Source organism: Nomascus leucogenys, chromosome 5 (assembly GCF_006542625.1).
Source record: "Nomascus leucogenys isolate Asia chromosome 5, Asia_NLE_v1, whole genome shotgun sequence".
Classification (NCBI taxonomy): Eukaryota; Metazoa; Chordata; class Mammalia; order Primates; family Hylobatidae; genus Nomascus; species Nomascus leucogenys.
Window position 1 is genome coordinate 125,277,504 of NC_044385.1, and position 27,860 is coordinate 125,305,363.

At 42.8% G+C, this 27,860-nt stretch overlaps 1 protein-coding gene across 2 annotated transcripts in view; it reads left to right on the top strand.

The window, feature by feature from the left end:
- The window catches only part of UBAC2 (UBA domain containing 2), a 182,146-nt gene that overhangs the window by 143,459 nt on the left and 10,827 nt on the right, over positions 1-27,860 (top strand). For both annotated transcript variants that reach the window (XM_030813624.1, XM_030813626.1), the window contains one exon: positions 20,132-20,254. In XM_030813624.1, the coding sequence (XP_030669484.1) occupies positions 20,132-20,254 (123 nt within the window). The remainder of the gene's footprint in view (positions 1-20,131; positions 20,255-27,860) is intronic.

Below are 27,860 nucleotides of genomic sequence, written 5' to 3' on the forward strand. Positions count from 1 at the left end.
CAATATGATCTTATGCTCCTGAAGCATTTTTAGTCCATTGTGTGGCATATTCCCATTCCACAGCTCTGACGAACAGTGACCAGGGTGATGGCTCTGTAGATCTCACTTCAGCTGGGACGTGAGACCTAGGTGCTGATGGGGGCAGGGTATAGTGGTTCCACACTCATCATTAAGCACAGGCATGTGATAACATCATCCAGTGTGCTTTGACCTCATACAGATCTTTCTGGACATTTCCCACCAGCACTGACTATCCAAAGGCCTTTGGAGGCTTGTCTCACGGGCCTGTGGCAGTGAAGATGGAGCGGGCTGCAGAGTGTTGGCTGCAGCCTGTGATGCCCACTTCTCATCTCCCTCCACATCCACAGCTGTCCCATTCTTTTGTAAACTCGTGTTGGGACACTATGCTGTACACACATAAGCTGCTCTCAGTAGTTCCTTGCCTGCTGACTCACTCCTGTCTCCCAGCAGAGCTGCCTTCTCCAAAGCAGGTGGCATTTCAGAGTCATTTTGCTACTTGCAGCTGTGATCATCTTTCCACTGCCAGGGCCATTACATACCTTTTCATGGGTTTGTGTTTTGTTCATCCCCAGTAGAATATGAGCTCTTGGAGGACAGGAGCTGTTGTACTTCTTTGTCTTTTGGCTCTAATGCAGTGTACTGCCCTGGGGGATTAAGTAAGACGCCGCCTGCACCTTCAAGAAGTTTGCAGCCAGCGAGGGGAAGACATGAGGCTGTACTAGGCACTAGGTTTCTATGGGAGTCTGTGCAAAGAGGAGAAAAAAGAACCCTGAGGCCTAAACAGTGGGTATGGCCAGTTCTTCCTAAGGGATGCAGCGAGGGTAATCTTGAGGCCAGCACTGGGGCAGGTGTTTCAGTCACGGGGGACCTTATGAAAAAACGCACGGGGGCTCAAAGCAGCTGTGGGGACAGCAAGGAATTGCATTCGCCTGAGATTGAGGTTCCCATAAGAAAGAAGCAATGAAAGACATGGCTGGGAAGAGAGCAGAGGCCAGGACAGGGGTCTTCTATCAAACTAAGAATTGCTGTTGTGTTCGTCCTGCCAGAAGTGGTGGATCAGTGAGGCCTTTTAAACAGGAGAGTAAGTTAGATTTATTTTTAAGAAAGCTCACTTTAGTCATAATATGAACATTGTTTGAAGGGATGACGCTAGGCTGGGCACAGTGGCTCATGCCTGTAATCTCAGCACTTTGGGAGGCCAAGGCAGGAGGATAGCATGAGCCTAGGAGTTTGAGACCAGCCTGGGCAACATAGTGAGACCTCTTCTGTACAAAAAAATTTTTTAAATCAGCTGGGCGTGATGGCATGTGCCTGTAGTCCCAGCTACTCAGGAGGCTGAGATGGAACAATCACTTGATCCCTGGAGGTCAAGGTGCAATCACGGCTCAAAAAAAAAAAAAGAAAAGGTGACATTAGAGGAAGAAGACCAGGTGGGAGACAGTGAAAATTCTGTGTGCTCAGGATATTGTTGGTGATGAGCTAGAGTGTGCTCAGCTCATCACAGTGAAGGACCAGGGCAGGCTTTGCAGAGCCTCCTTGTCTTCAGACTTCCAGATCAATTACTGGAGTCTCCTATAGTAACAATCATCTGAATGGTGCCTGTGCAACCTGAGTCTCCACAGCTTCACGGTGCATGTCTCCCTCCCTTTGCTTGCTGTAGCAAAGAAGCTCTGTGTGCTGCAATGAGAAAGATGTATCTGTTCTCTACCACTGGCCCCTGACACACAGCACCTAAAGCCCTTGGAATCTCCACAGTGAGCATAGGGTCCAGCCCTACAGAACTTAGCGGGTGTTCTCCCCATGTGCGGAGATGAGATTGTAATAAATAAAGACACAAGACAAAGAGATAACGAGAAAACAGCTGGGCCCAGGGGACTACTGCCATCAAGACACGGAGACCGGTAGTGGCCCGAACAGCTGGGCGCGCTGATATTTATTGCATACAAGACATGGGGGTCAGGTAAGGAGGGTGAATCTTCTAAGTGATTGACAAGGTGAAGCAAGTCACGTGATCATAGGACAGGGGGCCCTTCCCTCTTAGGTAGCCGAAGCAGAGAGAGAAGGCAGCATATGTCAGCATTTTCTTCTATGCACTTATAAGAAAGATCAAAGACTAAGACTTTTACTATTTCTTCTACCACTATCTACTACGAACTTCAAAGAGGAACCAGGAGTACAGGAGGAACATGAAAGTGGACAAGGAGCGTGACCGTTGAAGCGCAGCACCACAGGGAGGGGTTTAGGCCTCCAGATGACTGCGGGCAGGCCTGGATAATATCCAGCCTCCCACAAGAAGCTGGTGGAGCAGAGTGTTCCCTGACTCCTCCAAGGAAAAGAGACTCCCTTTGGCGGTCTGCTAAGTAATGGGTGTCTTCCCAGACACTGGCATTACCGCCTGATCAAGGAGCCCTCAAATGGCCCTTATGCGGGCGTGACAGAGGGCTCACCTCTTGCCTTCTAGGTCACTTTTCACAATGTCCCTTTAGCACCTGACGCTATGCCCGCCAGTTATTCTTAGGTTGTATTAGTAATGCAACGAAGAGTAATATTGAAAGCTAATGATTCATAATGTTTATAATGATTGATAATGTCCATGATCATCTCTATATCTAATTTGTATTATGACTATCCTTCTTCTATTTTCTTTATTATACTGAAACATTTTGTGCCTTCAGTTTCTTACCTCGGCACCTAGGTAATCCTTCACCCACGGTGAGAAGTGTCTTTTCACATGGATGACTGATGTCCGGGCTCTCCTGGATAGCCTCAGATGGGGGCTGGTTACCAGGGGAACTAATAAGTGATTAGAGGGTTGAGACTTTCAGCCCCACCCCCAACCTCTGTGATTAGGAAGAGGGGTTGAGTTGATCACCAATGGCCAGTGATACAGTCAATTATATCTACATAATGAAGCTTCCATAAAACCCCCAAAGGACAGGGTTTAGAGAACTTCCAGATTGCTGAATATGTGCTGGAGCAGGGTGCAGGGGGTGCCAGAGAGGGGCAGCGGCCATGCCCCATGCCTTGCCCTGTGCATCTCTTCCTTCTGACTGTTCATCTGTATCCCTTGTAATATCCTTTCTAATAAATGGGTAGACGTCAGTGTTTCCCTGAGTTCTGTGAGCCATCCTGGCAAATTAACTGAACCCGGGGAGTGGACCACAGGAACTCTCATTTACAGCACATTGGTTAGAACCGCAGGTTAGGGCTGGCGATTGCCATCTGAAGTAGGGGAGCAGTCTTGTGGGAGTGGGCCCTTAACCTGTGGGCTCTGATGTTATCTCCTGGGAGATAGTGTGGGGATTGAGTTAAATTATAGGACACCCTGCTGGTGTCCACTGGAGCACTGCTTGGGGTATGAAGCCCCCAGCACATCTTGTGTTGAGTGGTGTGTGAGTGTAGAAAGGAAGAAAACAGTGTTGTTTTTCTTCAGAGCCATGCTCACAATAGAAAGTGGCGTAATATAATGAAAAGAACAAGAATGGGCAGTTAGGGACTCAATCCTGGGTTGACAGGGACATCTGTACACAATCTGTGGAATACTATTGTCATTGGGGATAAAAAAATTATACAAAATTACCTTAGGTACCAGAGGCTCTGTCAGATATTAGTTATTATCATAGTATTGGGCATCTGTTTTTGTGGCTCTCAGGAAGTTTGAGAGAGTCCTGATTTAGGAGCCAACCTTGATAGTTATTACTTGTAAAAGCTTGAAACCTCTAGAGCAACAGTCAGCAAGTGATGGCTTGTGGGCCAAACTACCTGTTTTTGTACAGTCTGAAGCTAGGAACAGGTTTTACATTGTAAATTGTTATATAAGTAACTACATAATATCCTTGATCTCTTGCCTCTTTGTCTTCCAAACCTAAAATGTTTCCTATCTGGCCCTTTACAGAAAAATATTTGCCAGCCCCTGCTCTGGAAGTTACATAGCCAGCAGTTTTCAAAGTAACCTTTTACCTGGAAATGTGAATTCTCTCTTAGTTCTGGTCATCTATTATTTGTGGGAACCAGTCCTCTCTCTGTTGGCTGATGATGAGAATGCTGTTATATACGACAACACAAACTTGGGGATAAAACTTTCCAGTAGGCATTTCTGTAAAATTTCCATCTATTTTAGAAGCAGAACTAAGGTGAAGCCCAGTATGGATGAATCCTGCTTGTTGGTACAAGCCAAGTGGGACATTTGGCAGCAAAGCCCTGGAGTCCTTGGTGCTCTTCTTTTAATTGCCTCCTCATCTCATTGGGCTGCCTGGTGTTAACTGGTTGATTATCACCTCTGTTTCGCCTGCAAGGAAAGAAGCTACTGACACACAGAGCAGCTCAACGATATTCACACGTGCTTTCAGTTATTTTCGCAGCATTTGGTTAAAGTGAGTTTAGCTGCACACCCTCCCTTAGTAACATTTGCAGCTGTGAAAATTGTTTCTCTCTTTATCCTCCCCCAGCAACAGTCATTTGGTATCATCTGAGATATGCATCAGGAGGCAGATCCGCCCTGTCAATCATGAGAGTTCCTATCATTAATCAAGTATTTTGAATTCAATAAGTTTTTTTAGTGTTTTAAAAGTATTTACTGGTCCTTGCTGTGTTTTTTAGCAGCTGATAGAATTCACATACCATATAACTCACCCCCTCGAAGTGTACAGTTCAGTGGTTTTTAGTATTTTTTAGTTGCGCAAATGCCACAATTTGAGAACATTTTTCATCACCCCAAAAGAAACCGCGCCTCGTTAGCAGTCATTCCCATCCGCCCAGTCCTAGGCAGCCACTTATCTACTTTCTGTCTCTGTAGACTTGCTTATTCTGGACATTTTATAGAAATGGAAGCATATGTAGCTGATCTTTATGACTGGCTTCTTTAGCTGAGTTTCACGTTTCTGAGGTTGACGCATGTCGCAGCATGGTTGATTTTCCCTCTGTGGTTTAGATAGCAAGATCTGCCTAGTGGGGCTTTATGTGTGCAAGTGCCACCCCACCAAACCAGTTTCTGTCACTGCCCCTTCATCAGGCCAGCTTCCTTAGGAAGCTTCCTGTTGCCTCTTGGCCTCACCAGTGCTGCCATTTTCATTACCATCTATTCCGCAGAATACACTCAGTGCCAGGCTCTGGGGAGTCCCACAGTGACCAAGGCAGCACGATCCCTCCACTCCCTGAGCTTAGAGTAGAAAGCGTCAGTTACAGTGAAATGTGATGGTCACTCTTCTGGGAGAAATGTGTAGTGCAGCCAGGAAGAGTCAAGAAATCGTGTCTGGAGGCAGCACCATCAGAAACTCTCTACCTCCGTCTCCACCCCTGTGTCAGGTGTAGGGGCGGTGCACGTGTGTCACTCCCCAGGAATCCAAAGGGAGTGAATTCTCATGTGTCCCGAGCATCCTCAGAGACAGCAAGCTGGCACGTGGCACCCTCCTCAGCACTTTTCCTTTTTGGCTATGCTCTTTCACTTTTTGGTGCAATTTGATTTGAAAATGATTCTTTTCAAGTTGCTATGCTTCCTTGTCAACAAAGCAATCTAATCAGTTAGAGCTAGTTCTTTTATGACTTTCTTCTTTCAAGAGTTTATATAGCATCAGATGTGGAATAAGTTACTAGTGCTTAGTTGATAAAAATCTGCAAATTAAATGAAAATTACATGCAAGAACTCTATTTTCAGTGAAGTTACAGCTACGCTGTTTATCTCAATCTGTACCTCCTTGCAGAAGCTACTGCTATGTTTCCAGTGCTTTTGTAGTTGATCATACTTATCTTTTTGACAAAATTCAGAACAGAAAGATAGGATCAATCTAAAGTGTGATCCTTTTCCAAGACTGACTCATTAAGTGACCTTGAGAAAATCATTTCTATTTTCCATTCTGCCTTGGTGTCTTCATGAGAAAGAAGAGCGAGGTACAGTCTCATGATAGTTCAGAAAACAAGCAAATGATGATGATGTACTTGGCATTTTGAAGATGTAAAAGTTATCAGCAATCCTAATTCTTTTCCTGGGTTGTCCTTTTGTCACTTATTAATCAGTTTTTGAAAGGATGAATGAATTTAGAGATGTACTCTGGAGCAGTATCATGTTAAACCAGGGGTATGTTAGAAAAATCATCCTCATAATCATTTTGGGAAGTTTTTCCTCCCCCAAAAAAGCCATCCTGATGGGTTTTCAAAATCAGAAAAAAGCTCTTAATGAGGAACAGACCACTGGAGTACCCATGAGCATCTCAGGAAAACTGAGGCCCTTGAGAGGCCTTGATTTCGTGCAACCCCCAAGGATTCAGAGCCAGCAGCCCAGTGCTGTGGTTGACAGACGTGGTTTTGTGGAGAAAGCAGCCAGAGGCCAGGAATTTTCAGAGTCGTGAGTCACGATCTCCCACCCAAGATTAGAGCACAGATTAGCCATACTGAGATTTGGTAAAATCATTCTGTCTAAGCAATGGAGATGTGTGCACACATGCAGTGCCTGTTCAAAGGGGATGCAGGCAGATCGTGGGTTTAGGATGGGGGAGGCCACCGCACCCCCCTTCACTCCTCTGCTTCTGCCTCCTCATGTGGACACTGTCCACAGCTGTGGCTCTCAGGACAGTTGCCCAAGGAGCTCATATCTTATTGGAGATAGGGGGTCCTACAGGTAACATTCATGAGCAGTGTGAGGAGGGTGACATGGGGGTGTCAACCCAGCATCTGTCCAGGAGCTCCTCCTGCAGCGGCTCTGGCAGGTGGCCTGAGGCTCCTTTTTGAGAGAGAACTGTTTGGCCTTCCAGATGTTCTTTAATATAATGATTGGGAAGAGACAGCTCATAACTAGCTTAAGGCTATCTAGTCCAGCTTTCCATTTTACAGCTGGGGAAACCCAGACTCAGTGTTTTATTCTCTGTTCACTTGGCGGCTTGGCTGAGTTCTGTGGAAGTTCAGCAGAGCAGGGGAACAGGAGGGTTTGGGTTGCTGAGAAAGAAGCCACTTACAGATGGGAAACAGGAGTTGGGCCCTATGCAAATGGAAGGGACCAGGGAGGGCACTTTAGGTGGCAGGGACAGTTTGAGCCGACATAGTAATTTAGGATGTAATTTAGAGAAGTAATTTAGGATGGGGCTGGTTTGGGCAGACCTGCAAAACAGGACAGACTCAGACAGGATGCCCGAAGGTTTTTGGTTGAGGCAGTATCATTGTGAAAGGGCTTCTTGTGCACACTCACTGACCGTGGCATGCAGATTGAATTGGGGAAATCTTATTGGCAGTCATGTCATCCAAGAAGTTGTTGGCATAATCTCGGAGTGCAACAGCAAGGACCTAAACGGGCAGATCCCCTCCCAGGGGAAAATCAGTAGTCCTTGAGTGTTGGCTGGGTTTGATGGACAGAGGAGAGCTGAGTCCAGACATGATCTGGGAAGTGGACATCCGCCTGCCACGGTGAAGGCAGATAGGCAAGTGCAGGAATGAGACTCAGGCGGTCACTGAAGACATGAAATGGATGAACTCTCCGTGGAGGAAATGTAAGAAGAGGGGAAACCTTGAGTAATCCCCAGTCTCATTTTTAATTAGGAGTTTCACCTCTGTTTCTGTCAAAACATTTACTGTAGCAAGTACCAAAACTAATTTTAATTTTGACTTTTACTTTATAATTTGTGTGTAGAGCCAACCCTGGGAAGGAAAAAATGACCCCAAATTTGGCAGACAAAAGAATGAAGGAAGGGTAAACAGAAGAGACGATGCAGAAATGGGTAATCCACACTCTGAGAGATGCACTTCCATTCTTAAGTCTTCAAGGCCGCTGTCTCAGTCCTCGCTGTGTGGCCCTTACTGTCACCAGCATTCAGTGCTTAAGAGGCATGTCACTCAGTCGAGGGAGTGAGGAAGCTGCAAGACAAGGCCTTGGCATGCTGTTCCTGTGCTGATGTCCCTGACCTGCAGCTGGGCTGTGGGCTGTGGAAGCCTGTGGTCCCTCCACGCCACGCTCGCACCACCACCTCCTTCTCACAGAGCAGCCTTAGCGTTCTCATTCTCTACCAAAACCAAAACACAGGAAAAGGTTGGGACACCTCTGGTCCTGACGGTCCCTGGAGGAAAAATTCCCCATGAGGAGTGATGGGTCAGTCACGTTTTCAAAACAAACGAGAGCCAGGGCACCGGCCTGTGGCTCAGCCCGCAGTGTGCTTGGTGCCACACGACCCCCACAGCTGCCTGGAGTCTCGCCCCGCTCTGTGCAGGGGGCCTGGAGGGCAGCAGCGGCACAGACCCACTGGACGCCCTGGTGCATGGCTGAGCCATCTGTGTCCCGTGGCTCTCTCCAGAGTCCCTTCCCCTCACCTCCAGGGCCTCCCCAGATGGAACTGGCTGGGAGCCGTGCTTTGTTGAAACAAAGGGAAAACCTGTCTCTCTTGGGTTTGCAGCTGCTGTTGAAAGCAGTTGAACCTGTTTGTAAAATTGTACCTATGTCACAGTAAGATCAGCTGTGCTAGGTATGTCAGGCCTCTGAAAAGAAATGTCATTAAAGTAAACAAGACTTGGGACACATGTCTGTCATATTGTACACAGTAGAAGCATCCCTTGCAGGGGCTGTTGGGTTGCATCCTAAGCTGTGCTGGAGCTTCTCGATGTCCTCTGTAGGTGTCTTTGCACCTTCTGTCCTCACTGCCATCCCCAGTCAGTCCCTGGAACACCAAGCTGTGGCCCTGACCCTTTTAGCCCCTGCATGGAATGCACAGGCAAGGCCTGTGGCCTTTGGGACTCCAGCCGACTAGAGCAAGACAGAGGAAGAAGAGACGGGGCAGAGGGCAGCCAATGGTTGGAAACTTCTGTCCCCTAAGCCAAAAGGTTCTCAAAACTGAGCAACAGGATGTATTGTGTCTCTTGATCGTATTGCCATGGAAACTGCCTTCTGTTCTGCCTAGAAGAAATAGTACTGTTTGAAGTATCTCATCCATCAACACTGGTCACTGCGAGAAACCACAAAGGAAAAGTGAAACCGAGAGCTGCAAAACTAGCCTGGGACTTTGTTCAAGTGATCATCTCCTTTCCCTCTAGTTTATTATTTTTTCCAATACCTACTGAGACTACTGCGAAGCAGCACAGATACAATACACTGTTTGTATAGCACGACACAAAGGTGATGGGTGGCACTTCACATGACAGGGTTAGATTCAGTCTTCTGAGTTTTCTAAGGTTCATATTTTTAAGACTTTACCAAGGAACCAAGGTTTTCAAATACTCAGCATGGTTTCTTCTGGGCCTTGCGTTGCCCCATCTCTTATCCAAGCAGTGAATGTGTTGCCAGTTTATGTGTGTGGTGCTGGTGGTGGGCCTTTTTTGGTTTTCTTTTTTTGGGCTTTGTTTGGTTTTTCCCTGGTTTTGCCACAAAGCTTTTGCTGAGGACAGCAGCTTCTGTGGTGTCTTTTCTCTCTGTATTGTGCTCACTCTTGTAGTCATGCACCACATAACAATATGTTTTGGTCAACGACAGATCGCATGTATGACAGTGGTCCCATAAGATTATGATGCCATATTTTTGCTATGTCTTTTCTATGTTTAGATACACAGCTACCATTGTGTTACAGCTGCCTCCAGTATTCAGCACAGTGACTTGCTGTACAGGTTTGTAGCCTGGTGGCCATAGGCTACACCAAGCAGCCTTGGTGTGTAGTAGGCGATCCCATCTAGGTTTCTGTAAGTACACAGCAACAAAGTCACCCAACAGCACATTTCTCAGAATAAAGCCCTGTTGTTAAGCGACACGTGACTACAGTTCTAAGTCTAACAAGATGCCTCTTGTTCAGTCCTGAAGTGCTTCTTGTTTAGTTTTAATGTACGTTTGTTTTGTTATCTCAGCCAAACTCTTTTCAGGGCCATAGGAAATTAGTCATTTCTCTGTGTCACAGCCTCCTTATCTGGCCCCAGGACAGTGCACCGCGCATAGAAGGCAAATGAGTGAAACTAAGTGTAAGCATATTCATACTTACACCAAAAGCTGCAGCTTCCACAGAGCACAGGGAATTGCAAATAGCTGTCTTCTATGAGGAGCTGCCATTTGTGGTTTCACCACAGTTTCCCAGCATTGCTTCTTTGTAACTCCTGGTTCTTGTGTTAGAAGAGGATGCTATGTCCATGAAGAATGTAGATATCAAGCATGTCCTTTGGGAGCCTCCTTGTTTTAACCCCTCTCACCCCTTCCACCCCACCTTCATTAGTAACCTACCACCTGGGTCTTCATATCCCAACTAACTACAGTCTTGGCTAAGAAAACCCCATACACCTTAACTCAGCAATATACCTCACTATGTCTTTGTCCATTCAGTTATCCATTTCGTGACTGTTTCTTGAGTACTTGCTTATGCCAGGTTGTACAGGGGGCCAGGTCTACAAACAGGACAAGATGGAGAATCACAGCCCCCATGGAGCTAATAGGCTGTTGTGAGATTCAGGTTAGCCTGCAAGTGAAATGGGATGTGCTGACAGCTGTCCTGGGGAAGGGACGGTGAGGCGTGAGAGCACGCAGAGGAGTACGGGGTGGTGAGAGCAGGCTCCCCAGTGGGAGTAGAGAATGTGTGGGCGGGGTGGTGAGAAAGTGACTCCAGTGGCAGACAGGAGTCTGGTAAGCCCAGGTAAGAAATTTCTGTCAGGTTCTGAAAGCAACAGGGATGCATTGAGTAGCATCAAAGGGGAGGATGTCTGTAGTCATCCGAAAAGGCCCTTAATGTACTCTCCCTTTCTTTTCTAACTATGTATCTATGTGGCTGGATTTGCTTCATGTATTTCAAAAGCCAGAGTAACATAGAACAGAATTGAATGCAGAAGCAGATGGGAGAATCCAGCAACCTTCTAGTAAGTCAGACATTAAAGAGATTTGCAAAAATGGAAAACAGTGCCATTCTTCTCAGTAATTCTGTTTGGGAAAACATGGTTATTTTTTATTTCAAAATCTATATTTATGTTAGCAAGTAATAGGCTTGTGATTGTTAATGAGTTATTAAATATTTTTAAATTAATAAAAGGGCAATGAGGAGCCAGCGAAGGGTTTCTATGTAGAGGAGGGGCTTGACAAGATTTGTATCTTAGGAACTAACTCTGGAGCCACCCCGGCTATGGACTGTGGTCTCACACGGGGCAGTGAGAGTGAGGGTGGAGACAGAGGCGGAGGAGTTCCAGTGGACAGAGCCTGGAGATCTGGTTTATGCAGTGGATGGATGTGGATGTCATGCCCCAAGACAGGGGACACAGCAAGAGATATGGGGTTGGAGATGAGTTTGTTTGGGATGTGTTCTATCTTAGGTGTCTCCTTAACATTTAGATGAAATTGTGTCCAGGAGACAGTGGGTTACATGGCTCTGAGACACAGTGTTTGGGTTGGAGGTTCGAGTTTGGGAGTCTCTACCCAGTGAAGCCCTAGGAATGGATGGGCACCTAGAACACGGAAGAAGGAGAGAAACACTCCCCACATGGAACCTTCAAGAACACCCGTGTCTGAAGGACAGGAGTGGGAGGAGGAGAATCTGAGGACACTGAGAAGGCATAGCCAGAGGGCTAGAAAGAAAGCGGGATGCCACAAAGCCCGGGGAAGAGAACGTCGAGGAAGAGTGGTCAGTAAGACCTGGTGCTGCCAGAGGGCAGGTCAGAGAGCGCTCAGGAGGATCCACTGGATCTAACAAAGGGTGCTTTGATAACCTGGAAGAAAAAGGAAAAACTGTTTCATTATTAAAATACCAGACTATGAGCTTCTAAAAGGCAAGGAGGTTGTCTTAATTCTCTTTCTACTTTAGTTGCTGAAAGTATCACCAGGTACATTAGTAGATGTGATAATTTTGTGATTTTACATTAACTCATTCAAGTAAAACGATCTAGTCTTTTTCTGCCCTTGATCTCCGTGGTAGGTCATCCCCTTTGTCAGAGGCTCCTGTTAAATCAGCCTGTTTCCTGAATGTGTAGGTATTTCCTTATGGCCTGGGGTAAAGCTTCCCAGCCACTGTGCCATGGTCATAGATGGGCTGAGATACTGGTCCCCTCCCCCCTTGGGGGCAACTGGAAAGGGCCTGAAGACACTGGGCCAGCTGTAAACAGTTTTGGCTTTTCCTGTGGGCCATGCAAATCTGTCTTTTTCTGTGTGTGCCATGAGGTGGAAAACATTTGAAAGCCTTGGTCCATAGCACACTGAGTAATTCCTTGTGTGGGCCCTGCCTCGCCTCCTGTATGCCCAAGCACAGCACCCCTAAACAGTCACATCGCCCTTTGCTGCCTACCCCATGGTCTCCCCCAGAACCTTCCCTGCATGGTGGCCTGCAGGGGGCCACCAACTGTAAAGTGGAGGTGCCCCTGCTGCATGCTTCACACTTCAAAACCTGGCATGCTGATAAAGGCTTTCTGAGCACCAAAGACTAAGAAGAAAGGGTACATTTGTTTCCAATGGCCAACAGTCTTAAAATAAGATGAAGATGCTTTTGGAAGTCAATTTGGCTTTTCTAAAACATCACATTCATAATGCCCCCTCTGTAATTGTTCTCCATTTTACTCTTTTATGGGGCACCAACTTGTACGAGGAGTCAGCTCAGGCTGCACTGAGCTGAGAGTGGTATTGGCCACCTGGGAAATATGTTCAGGTCTTCCATCCATCACAGCCCTCCAGGATCCTATAGTCTAGTCGGGAAGACGAGAAACAATACTGTATAAAGTATAAGGCCAAGTAGTAAGGATGAGAATAATCATAGCTAAGCTGCAATAAGCTTGTAGATGGCTTTACGTTCTATTTTAAATGTTTCACATGAATTAACTCTTTTGATTCTCATACTCTCCATGTGAGGTGGGTGCAGTTATTATTACCACTTTACAGGTGAGAAAACCAAGGGTCATGGAAGTGTTTGAAAAGGTGTTACAATAAGAGGCAGAGCTGGGATTTGAGCCCAGGTATTCTGGCTCTAGAGACTGTTCTTATTCAGCTTCCTCTACCTTTTTGTCCCTCTGCCGTTATTCCTTAGCATTGCTTTGCTCCTTGAAGGCAGTATAAACCCACTTAGGCCCCTTTCTTTGAACACCTTGGGGAAAATGCCTTGCTTGCTCTCTTCTCCGTCGTTGAAATCATTCTCTTTTAATATTCAGCCCCAGCCCCATCCTCTTGGAAGTCTTACCCCTGTGCTTTGGCCGCAGTGGGTTGATGTCCACTCTGAGCTTTTCTAGTCCTTTTAATTTAGGCCTCCCATCTTAATTATATATCATCTTGCATTGTTCTGGCTTTTCCATTTCTGGGTATCTTGCCTTCCCCCGAGGAGATGGTGCACTCCTTGGGAGCAAGGACGAGACTGCGTGCCTGGCTCACACTCTCCTGTGGACGCTCGAGTGCCCGAGGTCAGCCACCCGTGAGCTCTTCTGGCTTCTCTGATGTAGACACTGCCTGACCATCCCATCCAGAAACCTTTCAATGCCTGTAGAACATAGATTTCTGTTCCATGGAACTTCTGCTTAATAAAATGTCAGAAACTTTTACTGCTCCTCAGCTGGGAAACCACATGTATGTATGTATTAATATATACTATTCATTCATACATGTATATATACTCAAGAATTTTTACTTCATTTGAAATCTTCTTACAAACTAATAATAAGTATTTCATAAAACGCCTGTTCAAACTGCAAGCTGTTTCCTTCTTCATTTTTAAAATATGTGGTTATTGCTTTTGAAGAAGACAAAGTGAAGGAAACATTTCCTGTTTATAGAGGCTCATATTTAACCCTACGTAAAGAGCAGATTCATGTCAAAACATCCTAGAACCTAGAGCCGTAACTTTCTGCTTTTTAAGCACTTTTCTACTATCACAGGAGTAGAGGGATTGGGGTTTTGTTTGCTTTGCCTACTCTTTGATTCTCTCACTCTCTTGTAAGAAATGAAATGGAACTCAAAGCCCATTCCCCTTCCACTGTCCTGAAGTGGGTGTGTTGTGTGCCTTTGCATGTTTTTGTATCTTTACTACATATGTACTTACCAGGGTTTCTCAACCTAGACACCGTTGACATTTTGATCCAGACCATTCTTTGTTATAGGGGCTGCCCTGTACATTGTAGGATGTTTAGCAACATCCCTGATCTCTACCTACTAAATGCCAACAGCACCACCATCCTGTCCCCGCTCTCCTCCTTCACTTAACAACCAAAACTGTGAGCAGACATTGCCAAATATCTCCTGGGTTGGGGGTAGGAGAACAGAGTCACCATTATCATATATCCATCTAAAAAAGTTAAAATAGACCAGACGCAATGGTGCACAGCTGTAGTGTCAGCTACTCAGGAGGCTGAGACGGAAGATTGCTTGGGTCCAGGAGTTCAGGACTGCAGTGTGCCATGATTGTGCCTATGAATAGCCACTGCTCTCCAGTCTGGACAATGTAGCAAGACCCTCATCCCCAAAAAAAGTTAAAATAGTATATATACTCTTGTTCTGAGTATTTTTTAATTTATGTAAATAGTATTACATTTTATTTATATTATTTACATAAACTACATACAATTTATGTAAATGGTATATTTATATATGCATATTCTTGTACAACTTTATTTGTTCATTAAACATTGTATATTTGAGATTTACCCATGTAAATCCAGTTCATTTATTCTAGCTGCTTTTATAATGGTCTTTTATATAATAGAACCACTTATTAATTTATTTCCCTCCTTAGGAACAACTGAATTTTTTCCATTTTCTTACTTAATATTATAACCAGTGCTTCACAGAAGATCCTCATACATGACCTCTTCAGTATTCACAGCTCCCTGGAGGTGAAGTTGCCAGGTCATAGACTAGAATAGTTTCACTAGATCTTGACATGTTGCTCTCCAAAAGGCTTGTGTCAGTTTATACTCTCATCAGCAACTTACCAGAGTTACCATTTCTTTCACATCATTGCCACACTCAGTATTGTTGGGCTGTGTATTTTTGCAAGTCTTGTGGGTATAAAATAACTTGTTTTCATTTGCCTTTCCCTAACACTAGTGAGATTGAATAGCTTTTCATAACTTGGGATTTCCCCTTCTGTAAATGGACTATTCATATACATTATCTGCTTTTCTCTTGAGTCACTTATTTTTTTCTCGTTGATTTATAAGTGTTGTCTTATAAGTTCGTAAGTGTCATCGATTTATTAAGTCTCATTGATTTGTAACTTTTGAATTTTGAGCATATAGCAGTTATATGTTGTAAACATTTTCTCTCAATCTGTAGTTTGTCTTATTTAATTCAAACTTTTAATACAAAAGTTCTTACAGGTAAAGTAATTTTTAACCACTTTTTTGGTTGTGATTTATGCTTCCTATTTCTGTTTTAGATATCCTTTCCTATCCTAATGACATGAAAATAATCTCCTGTTTCTTCAAAAAAATTTTCACTGTTTGGCTTTCCACATTTAAATCTTTAATCTTAGTGTTTATTTTTGTGGGTGGTGTGAAGTAAAGGTCTAGTTTTATCTTCTCCCTATCTATAGACAGTTGTCCCAGGACTGTATTCAGTGCGGACTCATAACCAAGTGCCCATGTTTACTGTTGATTCCTAGACTCTGTCTTCTGTTTGGACTTTTTGCCTAACTTACACTAATACCACATGACTTTAATTACTGCAGTCTAATACTAAGTCCTAATAACTGGTAGAGAAATCCTTTCTTATACTTCTTTAAAATAGTCATGCCTAGTTTTGAGCTTTAACTTCAAGTAGTCTAGTCCCACCAAAATATACACATGTGCATACTTTTGAATTTTGAGTATATAACAGTTAGGGAGTAGGAATAATAATAGGAATCTGACTCCAAATGACAGATAACACAAAATAGCAGAAACTCAACCAAGGTAGTTTATTTCTGTCTTGTATAGAAGTCCAGCAGTGGGCAGCCCAGGCCAGCGGGGCAGCGTCCTGAAGGTATCAGTCCCCGGCTCTTTGCTGCTGCTGTATCCTCAGCACAGGGCTTCCACCTGATCCCCTAAGAAGGGCGAGCCCCTGCCTCTGAGGATCTTCCTGGTCGGCCCATATTCCCTTTCTGCTGACATACCCATGTCAGAACCTAGTCAACGTGGCGGGATACTGAGAAAGGTAGCAAGTCACACATATATACACACCCAGGAAAACCAAAACTGGTTTTTCCAAAGGGAGAAAATGGATATTGGAAATGAACCAGCAGTCAGCTATACTGGAGTTGGCAGTGTCTGGATAGATTATAGGGTTACATGTTACCAGACTCAATTCAGGAACATGCTGAATCTTTCCATTTACTTAGAGATCTTGCAGATCTTTTGGTTGATTTTATTCTTAACTACCTTATATTTTTATTGCTATTTATAAATAGTAATTTTTTGTACTTACATTCTCTAAATGATTTCAATAGAGGAATGTTACTTTTTAATCATACTGTCTTGTTAGTTCTCATGCTTTGAGAGACATTTGTAAACACTCTTGGATTTTCTAGGTAGATAGTCATCATTTGAATAATGAGTTTTGTTTCTCTTTTTCTGTCTTTACATGAGATTTTTGTTTGGGTTTGGTTTTGTTCTCATTATGCTGTGACTTGTGCTGAATGCAAGAATTGGTAATAGGCATTTTTGTCTCTTCATGAATGGGTACTGAATTTTGTCAAATTGTTTTCATATCTATTGAGATGAGCGTTTGATTTTTCTCCTTCAAACTGTTAATGTGTGGATTATGTTGCTAGTTTTTCTAAGATTTTTTAGATAAATCCTAATATAGTACATCGTACTAGATAAGAGAATTATTTTTTAAACATTGTTGGATTGAATTTGCTGATATTTTATTTAGGACTATTATATCTACCCAAGAAAAATAAACTATATATTGTATAATTTTTCTTGCTCATAATGGCCTTGTCTAGTTTTGGAAACAATGTTATGCTAGTCTCAAAAAATTAGGTAGGAAACTCTCCTTCCTTTTCTGTACCCTAGAGCAGTTTATATAAGATAAGGAGTCATTAAAGGTTTCATACACTTCACCTGTAGGTTTTTGGTGGGTAGATTTTTAAGTACTGTTTCAATTACATTAAAGTATGACATGTATCCAGAAAAGTACATGCTGTATAATAATAAGCATACAAATGTACTTTTTGTGTTTATTTTGTTCAACATCATTTGAGGGATTCAGCCATATTGTTGCATGTCATTATAGTTCATTCATTCAAACTGCTTTATTAGATTACAGTAGGTGAATATGCCATAACTTACCCATACTATAGTTGATGGGCATTTGGGTAGTTCCCATCTTTGACTGTTATAAATAATGCTGCTGAGAACATTCTAGTCCATATCTTTTGATGAACATGTGTTTGAATTTCTTTTATTCAGGAGTGGAATTGCTGAGTCTCACTATGGCTCAGCTTAAGTAGATGGTCCTGAACAATTTTCAAAGATAATTACCAGTGTCTGTTTTCTCTAGAATAAGTTTTAATAAGTTATGCTTTTCTAGAAAGTTGTCTTTCATCAAAGTTATTGGTATGAATAAAGTATTTTTGTGATTTTAAAACAATCTGCCATCATATCCCTTGTATTATTCTTAATACTGTTTCTTTGTGCTCCTTCCTTTGTCTTTTCATCAAGCTTGCCAGGTTTGCCTATTTTATTTGACTTTGTAACAGCCAGCAGTAGGTTTTAGTGACTCCTTCTGTTTTTTTGTTTTCCATTTTACTGGCATTTGCTCTCAACTTTCTACTTTCTTCTTTCTCATTTCTTTAGATTATTGTTACTTTCTCTAACTTCTTAAATTGTGTATACTTAACCCTTTAATTTTCAGTTTTCTTTTTTTAATTTAAGCTCAATATTTTAAAATTACATCAACCACTTTATTACATCCCATGAACTTTGATAGGTAGGTAATAGTTTTATTCATTCTTAGATATCTTCTAATTTCCATTATGAGGATTTTTTTGGTTTCCAAATGTGTGAGGTTTTTTGTTTTAGTTATTATTTTGATACTGATTTCTAGTTTAATTGCATTATGGTGAGAATATAATCTGTGTAATGTTTATGATTTGGTATTTGTGAATATTTCATATAGGATCTAGTACACAATTACTTTGTAAATACTTTAAATGTAATGGAAAAGAATGTATATTCTCTAAACATTAAATGCAAGGTATATATGTCCATTCAGAAATAAACTTGTTATTTATTTTTACATTTTTTTTTTGTCTGGTTGATCTGTCAGTTACTGAGTTATATGCTGAAAATTAAATATATGTCTGGATGCTTCCACTTCTCTTGTAATTCTGTTAATTTTTGCTTTCTGTGTTTTGATGCCATCGTGTTACATATAAATATGATATTCATATATTCTATTGATTTTATCCCTAATACTGCCTTTTTTTGCCTTTGAGGTCTATTTATTTGGCATGAATGTAGAACAACAGCTTTCTTTGATTAGTATTTCTCTGATTTTTTTTCATCTCTTTACATCAACTTGTGTACATCTTTATATTTTAGATTTATCTTTTGTGGGGAGGAGGTGAGAGGTGAGAGTGGCTTCTGTTTCCCTAATTTTTTTTCACATCTGTTTTTTCTCGTAATACCTTATTCTTTTCTTTAAAGTCCTCCTGTGACATCCTAGTCTTTTTGAAGCGTGTAATCATTTTCAGATCCTCCTATATTCAGGTCCTTGGGGACCCAGTCCTCCTGTGTGTTGTGTGTGCTGACTTGTCATGGGTGATTTCCTTGTGGATTTTGTAGTTTTGAATTCTGAGTTTTTCCCCACTGGAGCTTTAACTATAAATCCTGTGTAACCCCAAGGCAAGAGAATATCTCTCCCAGAGTACTTTTACATTTGCTTTTGCTTGGCTCCTTCGATACCTCCATCCCAAAACCAATCTTTATGTAACTTTTTTGATGGGTTCTGAGACCATGAATGTAACAACATATGTATAGTATAACTTGAACCCCAAATTTGCCTGTGGTTCTTAATTCTCAGGCAGGACCAAGATTCCTGCTGTCTCCGGGAGAAGACAGGCTTTTTAGTTTGATTTTTTTTTTTCATCTCTTTCGCTGAGGGTGCTGCCATTTGAAGATTGTATCTTTAGACAGATAATTGAGGTCAAAATTGCTGCCTCTTCAGACCCAAGGCTGCATCTTCCGAACTCAAACAATGATAAAACCCAAGTGGTCCTGGGTGAGCAGGGCCTGTGCTCCCGTCTCCCGGGCTGCTCACTGTGTGCAGCTCTGCTTCCCACGCCCACTTGTTCCTGAGGCCTTGCGACTCCACTTACTTCTTTCATATTTAGCTGTGTATAGAAATATTTATCTATTAATAGCATTTTTAGGTGTTTGTAATAGGAAGATTTTCAGATCTTAAATTTTGTCAGGACTAGAAGACTTCTAGAAATAGAGATTTAAATTAATAAATTCAAAGATTGCCATATAGCTAGAAACATGGATTTTTTTAAAGCAGCATGTGATGCATTTTTCTTCCCATGGTGGCTTCTTTTTTGTTGGTGACATAGACTAAGCAAGGAACGGCATTGCTGTCGGTCTTAGCCGTGGAGCCACCCTCAGAAAGACGGTTACTGATCCTCACTTCTCACCTTTTCCCTGTTTGTCAGATTTCCCTTCACCCTCTCTAGCCTGTTGCTGAAGTTTTATCACAGCCTGCAGTCTTCCTCCGCTGTGCGCGCTCGGGATTTACTTCAGTCGTAAGAAGAAGAAAGGTAGAGCGGGGGAGCATTTTAAGGGCCGTGATGGAAACACCAGATTTCTGGCTGCCCTCAGTTACTTAGGCACCTCCTCTCCATGTCTTCCTTCCTATCACGCCCTGCAAAGCCCTCAGCTCCTAACAGTTAACTGGAGTTGGGACAGTCAGTGGTGTCACAGTCGGGCTGAAATTAGGAGTGTCTGTACAGTGTCTTTCACTGCCTTCCAGAACCACAGTGCACAAACAGCTTTTGCACTGCCTATTACTTTCTTTTCTCCTGAGCACCTACTGCAGGCTGCCAATTTTGTGCTGTTGACTGAAGGATGTTATGATACTTTTGGATTTGAATTGCTTGCATAGAGTGGATCAATATGACACTTCATTCCCAGTCTATAGATATAACTGCATTGAGAGAAAGCTCTTCTAAGCATTATGATGGTTCTGCTCCTTCTGTGTCTGATAACTGTGTTGATCTCTTTTTAGGGAGGAATGATCAATTGGAATCGTCTTTTTCCTCCTTTACGTCAGCGACAAAACGTAAACTATCAGGGTGGTCGGCAGCCTGAGCCAGCAGCGCCCCCTCCTCTAGAAGTTTCTGAGGAACAGGTAATTAATCAGTAATACCTGGTACTCATTCTAAATCCATGTTTCAGAGTTGAAGCAGTTTCGATCAACAGGACTCAAAAGTAATCAAGCGTGTAAATACAAAGATGGTGACAGCACTCCATCTGCCACCATGATAGAGACTTTGGGCCTTTTTTGGCTACTGTGGTTCTTACGAGTTTAAGGAAGGCATTATTGGTTGGGGGGTGGCGGGTGGGAATGCATGATGGTAGCTTGTTTTAGATGCTCTTACACTTCATATATACAAGAAACTAATGAGACTGGTTCTCTGTAAAGGATCGGGGACAAGGAGGTGGGAGGATGGGGAGGGAGTGTGCCTTTGGCATGGTTTCACTTTTGTATGGTTTTGAGTCATGTTAATGTTTTACGTATTCAACAAGCAAACCAAAAGGACAGGGACAAATGTAAAACGGAAAAGAAACAAATGATCTAACTGCATTTCAAATGAATAACATAATCACATTGAAGGAGGGAAAATGGATTTCAGTAACGTTTGAACCTGATATACCCTCAGTCTAATGAAGAAACAAAAAGAACTACAAACAAATCTTAAACATTTCTTCAAGGTTTAGTTTTCATAAGAGTATGAGTATAGCAATTCTGAAATTATGCTGTGTGTATTATAGATTTGAGCAAATGAGGAACTAGGTTGATTGTATTAAGGAAGAAGGAAAATAAATATATAAAGCAGGGGAAGGCAAGGGAGAACCCAGTGGGGTTGGAAAGGAATTATCACTATCATCGTAAACTCATGAGAGTGTGTGTGTGTGTGTGTGTGTGTGTGTGTGTGTGTACACATACCCTCACTCTGACCGAGAGGGGCTCAGAAGCAGTGGCCTCCTGGTAGCAGTGGGTTCACCTACTGCCCAGATCTGGTTTCTAAACACTCTTCCCCACTAAAAGGAACCAGTGTTCCTTCCCTACTAAAAGGAACCAGCCTCTTTAGGGAAACAGTGGATTCCAGGCCCAGGGTAGGGAACGTACAGGATAGCCCTGGATCATCGTGTGCCAGGAAAGTAAGGAAGTGATCAGTCACTGCTGGGGCATGTCAGAAGGACACTGGAGCCAGCTGCGGGATCCTGCTGGCCACATCTAGGGCATCAGCTTTGGGGATCAAAATAAATAAAGGATAGCAAGAATTCATGCATTTTAATAGTAGATAAATATTTATATAAATACATACACTGGAGGAAAGGAAATGCTTTTCCTAAATGGAATGTCAAGTAATAAATACACAAAGAATGATGGTATTGGAAAATCACAAATTTGCAAGCATTATAATAAAAATCCATTCAGGGAAAAATCATCAATATCTGAAGACTAGGCTATTTATATATAGATGGTCCCCTGACCTATAATGGTCAAACTTTAAAAATTTTTCAATTTTACAGTGGTGCAAAAGTGATACATACTCAGTAGAAGCCATACATCAAATTTTGAGTTTTGCTCTTTTCCCAGGCCAGCGATAAATGGTACGAGACTCTTTTGCGATGCTGGGCAGCGAGTGTGAACCATTCTGTTTTTCACTTGCAGCACGGTACTCAATAATTACATGAGATAGTCAATACTCTAGATTTGTGAGAGATGATTTTGCCCAACTGTAGGGTAATGTTAAGTGTTCTGAGCATGTTTAAGGTAGGCTAGGTTAAGCTGTGATATTCAGTAGGTTAAGTGTACTAAATGCATTTCGACTTACAATATTTTCAACTTACAGTAGATTTATTGGGACTTAACTCCATCGTAGGTTGAGGAGCACTTGTACTCTCAAAGTATCCCTCCACAAGTTAACTTACTAATTATAAAGGAAAACCGTAATTCTACAGAGGAGAAATTGGACACCACATTAACCAAGTTATCAAAATTAACATCACCAATTATGGAACAAAGAATTATTATGTTCATATCCTGAAAAGGACATATCAGTTATGTGTTACAATCAACATGCATAACTTTGATTGTAAAGGAAAATAAGATAAACTTAATTTGAGGGACATTCTGTAAAATACCTGGCCTATGTTCTTCAAAAATATGATTTTCCAGATTAAAGGAGACTTGGGAGTCATGCTGCCCAAATGGAAAATGTGATCCTGGACTGGATTTTGTACTGGAGAAAAAATGTCTGATGAAAGGCCATTTTAGGATCAATTGATGAAATTGGACTATGGATTGGATATTGGTATTACATGAATTTTACATTTCCAGGACTTGGTACATACCGACCATGGTTAGGAAAGAGAATATTCTTGTTCTTAGAAAATACACACTGAAGTATGAAGGAAAAAAGCACCATGATGTGTGCAACCTGCTCTCAAATGACTTAGGAATATCTGTGCATGTCAGTACATAGTGTGTGATTGTGTGTATGTGTGACAGAGACAGAGAAAGCAGCTGTGGCAAAATAACAATTGGTGAATCTGGTTAAGGAGGAATCAAGGGTTCCTGGTACTATTCTTGAAACTTTTCTAAGTTTGAAGTTATTTCAAACTATAACCTTTTAAAAATCTATAAAAGAAAGTTAAGAGTGTTGCCGTCATAATACTTTGAAGTTTCCCTCTGCCTGTTGTTTTTCCCTTTCAGCAAACAAAACAAATTGAGATCAGCGTTTCACAGCTGACCAGGCCATCCAGGCCATCACTTTCCCATTCCCTGTGCCCAGAGTGAACAAATGCCAGGCACCTGCTGCCTCTGTGGCAAAACTTTGTCCTCACTTTTCCCGAAACTCAAAAGGCGCCCCTGGGCAGGGATCTCATAGTCACCCATGTGTTAGGCTGTGACAAGTGTTTTCGAGAGAAACCACTGTCATGTGCCCATTGACATTCAGCCCCTCCCGCTTGCCGCTTCTCCACTCAGACTGATGGTTTCAGCAGCTCTTCAGGATTAACAGGTGGAGTATGGAGCCACAGTTATCCTCTTCTACCTCCACTAGAGAATTTCTAGACAAAGGTTATCCCCATGGATAAGAAAAGCCCAATAACCTGCCATGTGTAAAATCTTTCTATAACATGTTTAACAAATAAGATACTGCTGTCAAATTTAGCTGAAAAGAAATATCAAAATTCTATTATGTTACTGTTTACTTGGTACAGCAGTGAGTCACATTCCTCTTGGGGCAGCCGTTAAGACGAGGTATTTAAAGGTGATATATTTCTCAGTTTGGGCACTTCAGGAAAAAAAAAAGTGTCTAAAAGGGAGTGAAAGGAGTATGTGTGTGATTGAAGTCTTCACGGTTGTTTTTTTTTTTTTGTTTAATGAGTCATTTTTCCTTGATCATCCCAGAATGACAACAGCGAGGTTACTTGTTGTCAACATTGGTTTAAAACAGCACTTAATTTCTTCCTCGCTCTGTGTCATGAGAAGTTGTAAAAACATGAGGGGTTGTTTTTAACATACGCTTTCTTATACATTGATTTTCTAAATCTTGTTTTTGGTGTTTCTTGATTATCCTGCAAATAGCTGTTATAAACCATTGTTGCCTTAAAGACGCAAGGTTCTTACTGGCGTTATTCATTCTGCAGGCTCTTGGTGTTTCTTGCAGTGTGTACTATAGAGATTATAAAAGATAAAAAAGATACTGTTCTTGCCCTCAAGATGCTTACAAAAAAGTTTATAAATAATAATAAATAAGTTATAATCTCTTGGCCAGTTTGTTTAACCACTGTCTAAAATATTTGTTAATAACATATTAAGATAGCTTGAATTAACAAAAGCTTTTTTTGCTTAATTTTTCAATTAAATGTTTGTATTTTCTTCATTTAAATATCAGAGCCACGTAATTTTAATGCATTAAGAAACTTAGTAATTTTTTAAGCCAAGAAAAATAGAAATTATTATTCGAGTTTTTTCTGCTGTAAACAAATACTTTAGGAATTTAGTGAGAGTTCAAGAAAACCTGGTAGACATGAAATGTATGCCATGTACTTTGAAAGCAGAATATTCTAAGAAGAATGTGCGTCCTTTAATAAATCCAATAATAGTTTGATAGCCATAGAAATCTTTTGCCACCTTTTCTACTTTTGCTATTTTTGCTGTTATTAAGATTCAAGACTTGTAGTTCTTCAGAATCCACTCCCGTTTTTTGGTGAGTAAACCCACGGCACCTCTGCCAATTCATCACCCCTCAGAGATGCCACCCCAGCCCCATTTAAGAATATCCCAAGAAGGAGGCTGCTCTGCAGGCAGGCGGTGCAAGGCTGGAGAGTGCCAAGCCACACAGTGCGCCCCGTGCTGCCTGGCCTGCCAGCTAGATGGTCGGGGTGGCAACAGCGATCCCCGGAAACCACAGGGCGGGATGTCTGCTTATGCCTTCCCTGTGCAGACGTGCGGGGAAGAAGATCAGAAGAAAACCCCACAAGTTCCTATCAATTTCACAGAACTTTTCAAGTGCTCTTAGAGTTGAAAGATAATGTCTGGGGAAGGAGAAGTCTAAATATGATGAAAGGACAAAGGTGGATAAAGTAGGCTGTGGGGGGAAAATGAAGGATTATGGACCAGCTAAGGGAGGCAAGGAGAAGGCCCCAATGCCCCCCAAAGACCACTGCTTGTTCTGTTCAGGATCCCCAGCATGAAATCCATAGACCCTGGGATTGCTTTTGGAGATGCGTAGACAAGCTTGGTGAGCTGTGGAATCAGTGACTATGAGAAGCAGCCTTAGGACACCAAGGTGGGGAAGCTGCTGGAGAAGGCCAGGCAGTGTTACCGGCTCTGAGTCTAAAGGGAAAATGGGTGGCAAGAAGGTCCTGCCAGGGTTGCCCAGAGAAAGGTAGACAGGAGGATGAGGAGGAAGAAGAAGATAAATAAAAACTGTTTGTCAACAACAAGAGCAAAAATGCCAAACCAAAGGCCACTTGATAAAACTCTTTTGAGTAATCAAATGTGCTCAAATATTTGCTATCTTAGAAATAAGTATATCCAGGCCAGACGCGGTGGCTCACGCCTATAATCCCAGCACTTTGGGAGGCCGAGGCGGGCAGATCACGAGTTCAGGAGATCGAGACCATCCTGGCTAACATGGTGAAACCCTGTCCCTACTAAAAAATAAAAAAGTAAAAATTAGCCGGGCGTGGTGATGGGCGCCTGTAGTCCCAGCTACTCGGGAGGCTGAGACAGGAGAATGGCATGAACCCGAGAGGCAGAGCTTGCAGTAAGCTGAGGTCGCACCACTGCACTCCAGCCTGGGTGACAGACCAAGACTGTGTCTCAAAATAATAATAATAATAAGAAGAAGAAGTATATCCATTATTCCATCTCTCTCTTTTTTATTTTTTTTTTAAAAAAACAGGTATCTTTATACTACTACAACCCATACTCAAAATTAACAAATGATTAAATTTTTCTCATATTTGCTTCTGATTTTTTTAAAACCAAAGGGGAAAAAACTCATCAAGTGTATCTCTTCTGAACCTTCCCAAAGCTTAGAAAATGACTGTTAGGTAAAATCAGACAAGAAAGTTAAATAAGACTAAGCCAAAGCTGGGACTTAACAAAAGGAAGATGAGCAAATTTCAGCTCCCTCTCTCCGATTCATGTCTTTCCTTCCTTTAGCCGACAGTGACCAGCTGTCTGCTCTGCACCAGGGCTAAGCACTGTGCTGAGTTCTGAAGACACTGAGATGGATAAGGCGGAATGTCCTGCCCTGAGGAGCTGTGAGCCCAGGGCAGGGGAACAGGTGGACAAAAGAGCATGTGGAAGTGTTCAGGTGCTGCTGAGGCCGAGAAAGGCCGTCAGGGCAGTGGTGTTGCAGAGGAGGGGCCTGAGGACAAGTACATGGGAGGTGGGGAGCCACGGATGGGTGGGCTGGAGTGGAGGGGACTGGCGGGCCGGGGCACTGCTTGGGATTCTAGAAGCTGGACAGGAAGGAGGCCAGACAGGCTCGCCAAGGTCTGATGTGTGGCATGTGGTTATACTCTAGACACCAAGGAACCATGCGGGATCTTACACAAGAAACACCATCATTGGGTTTCCTAAGAGGATGGACTAGACACAGAGGAGGGGGCAGGCTGTAATCTTATAATTTTCTCTATCCATGCCCAGGAAACATGGTGCAACTGCCCAGACAAGAGATGTTACCATTTGGTGCATTAATATTAATAATACATTTATAACGCATGTCAAATGACAGAATTACAGCAAATTTAGTGACAGATCTATTTGGCTTTTATTTGCAACTTACAAATTAGTGCAGCCTCCATTCTACAAAACAAAACGTGAGCTCCCGCCAGGCAGTACTGGAACAGTGCGTTTTGTAAGAAGGAAACAGAACAATAGAAAAATAACTGATAGGTTAACATTGAATTACTTCAGGTTGCTTTTTTTTTAAGGGTTAAAGCAGAGGGGAGTTCCTTATTATGCTGACTCGTGTAGTCTGGGATCTCCTATTTTTAGAAAAAGCAGGTCTTCTTGTTTTGGGATCTATCTGCTTCCTTAAAGTTTCAATTTGATTATGTGGCATTTAGCATGAGTGACTCCATTTAGTTTGGTATTCTGGTTTGTTGGAGCCCTAAACAATGGCGTCCCATAATTTTTGTTCAATTCACATGACACGTCGTGTGGATTCTGTTTATGTCTCTGAGATATCCATTAGCCCAAGTAGAGAGAATGGCTTTAAACCCACAAAGTGCTTTCACTCTTAGCTGATAAATAGCAAAATGTATTTAGTATTAGAGAATCTAAATCTTAATGAGGCTGTCTCCTCTCTTCTCATCTCAGGAATCCTTACCACTGTCTCCAGAAAACCCACCTAAACTCCTAAAATGCACAGCTTCTGAAAGCAGGGGGTCTAATATTTATTGGTTTTGAGACACCTCGTGCTTCTGCTCTGAGGAGCCAAGCATGGCAGCACATTGGGTATTGGGTTAGCCTCCCATGGCGTCTGGTCTCCCTGTGGACAGCGAGCTCCCTGAGGGCTGGGGCCAGGTCTGCCTTGTTTCCTAGCCTATGAAAAGCCTGATACACACAGGTGCCCCAGCATCGGTCGGAGAAGGGTTGAACACGAAGGTGTGGCCATTAAGCTTCCCTTTCAGAATTCTTATTTTCACATAAAAAAAAGTGCTAGAGAGTGGTATTATGCCAGGTTTTTCCATTGCTTGCTCTAGTAGATTGGAAATATGTTTTCTAACAAGATCCCAAAGTTAGATGTGAATGAAATACTAGATGGTACTCAAATAGTAACCAACTTTGGTGGGGTGTCTCATTCTGCTGGGTGCTCTGAGAGAGGTACACAAAGGAGCTCGGCCAGCCTTAACTAAAGACCTGCTCCATACAAGATTCTGATGAGGCTCTAGACACACTTGGTCTCAGAGCGTCCCAGAGCCCTGGCAGGGGTATGTAATAACCAGAAACCTGAGTTCAGCCAACAGATGTGAAAGGAGCGGGGGATCTAGAGTTCTCCCAAGGAAGAGAGTGGCCAGATGGGGAGAGGGGGTGGGGGCTGCACTGCCTTGCAAGGATCGGCCATGCGTTGGCATGGGGGTGGGCAGCTGGTGCCAACAGGTAACCGGTGCCAGTTGCTATGACAGCAGTGGGTGAGGCAGGCCCAGCACATCTGGGCTCCCCCAACAGGGTGTGCATGCTACCCTGCACCCAGTGTGAG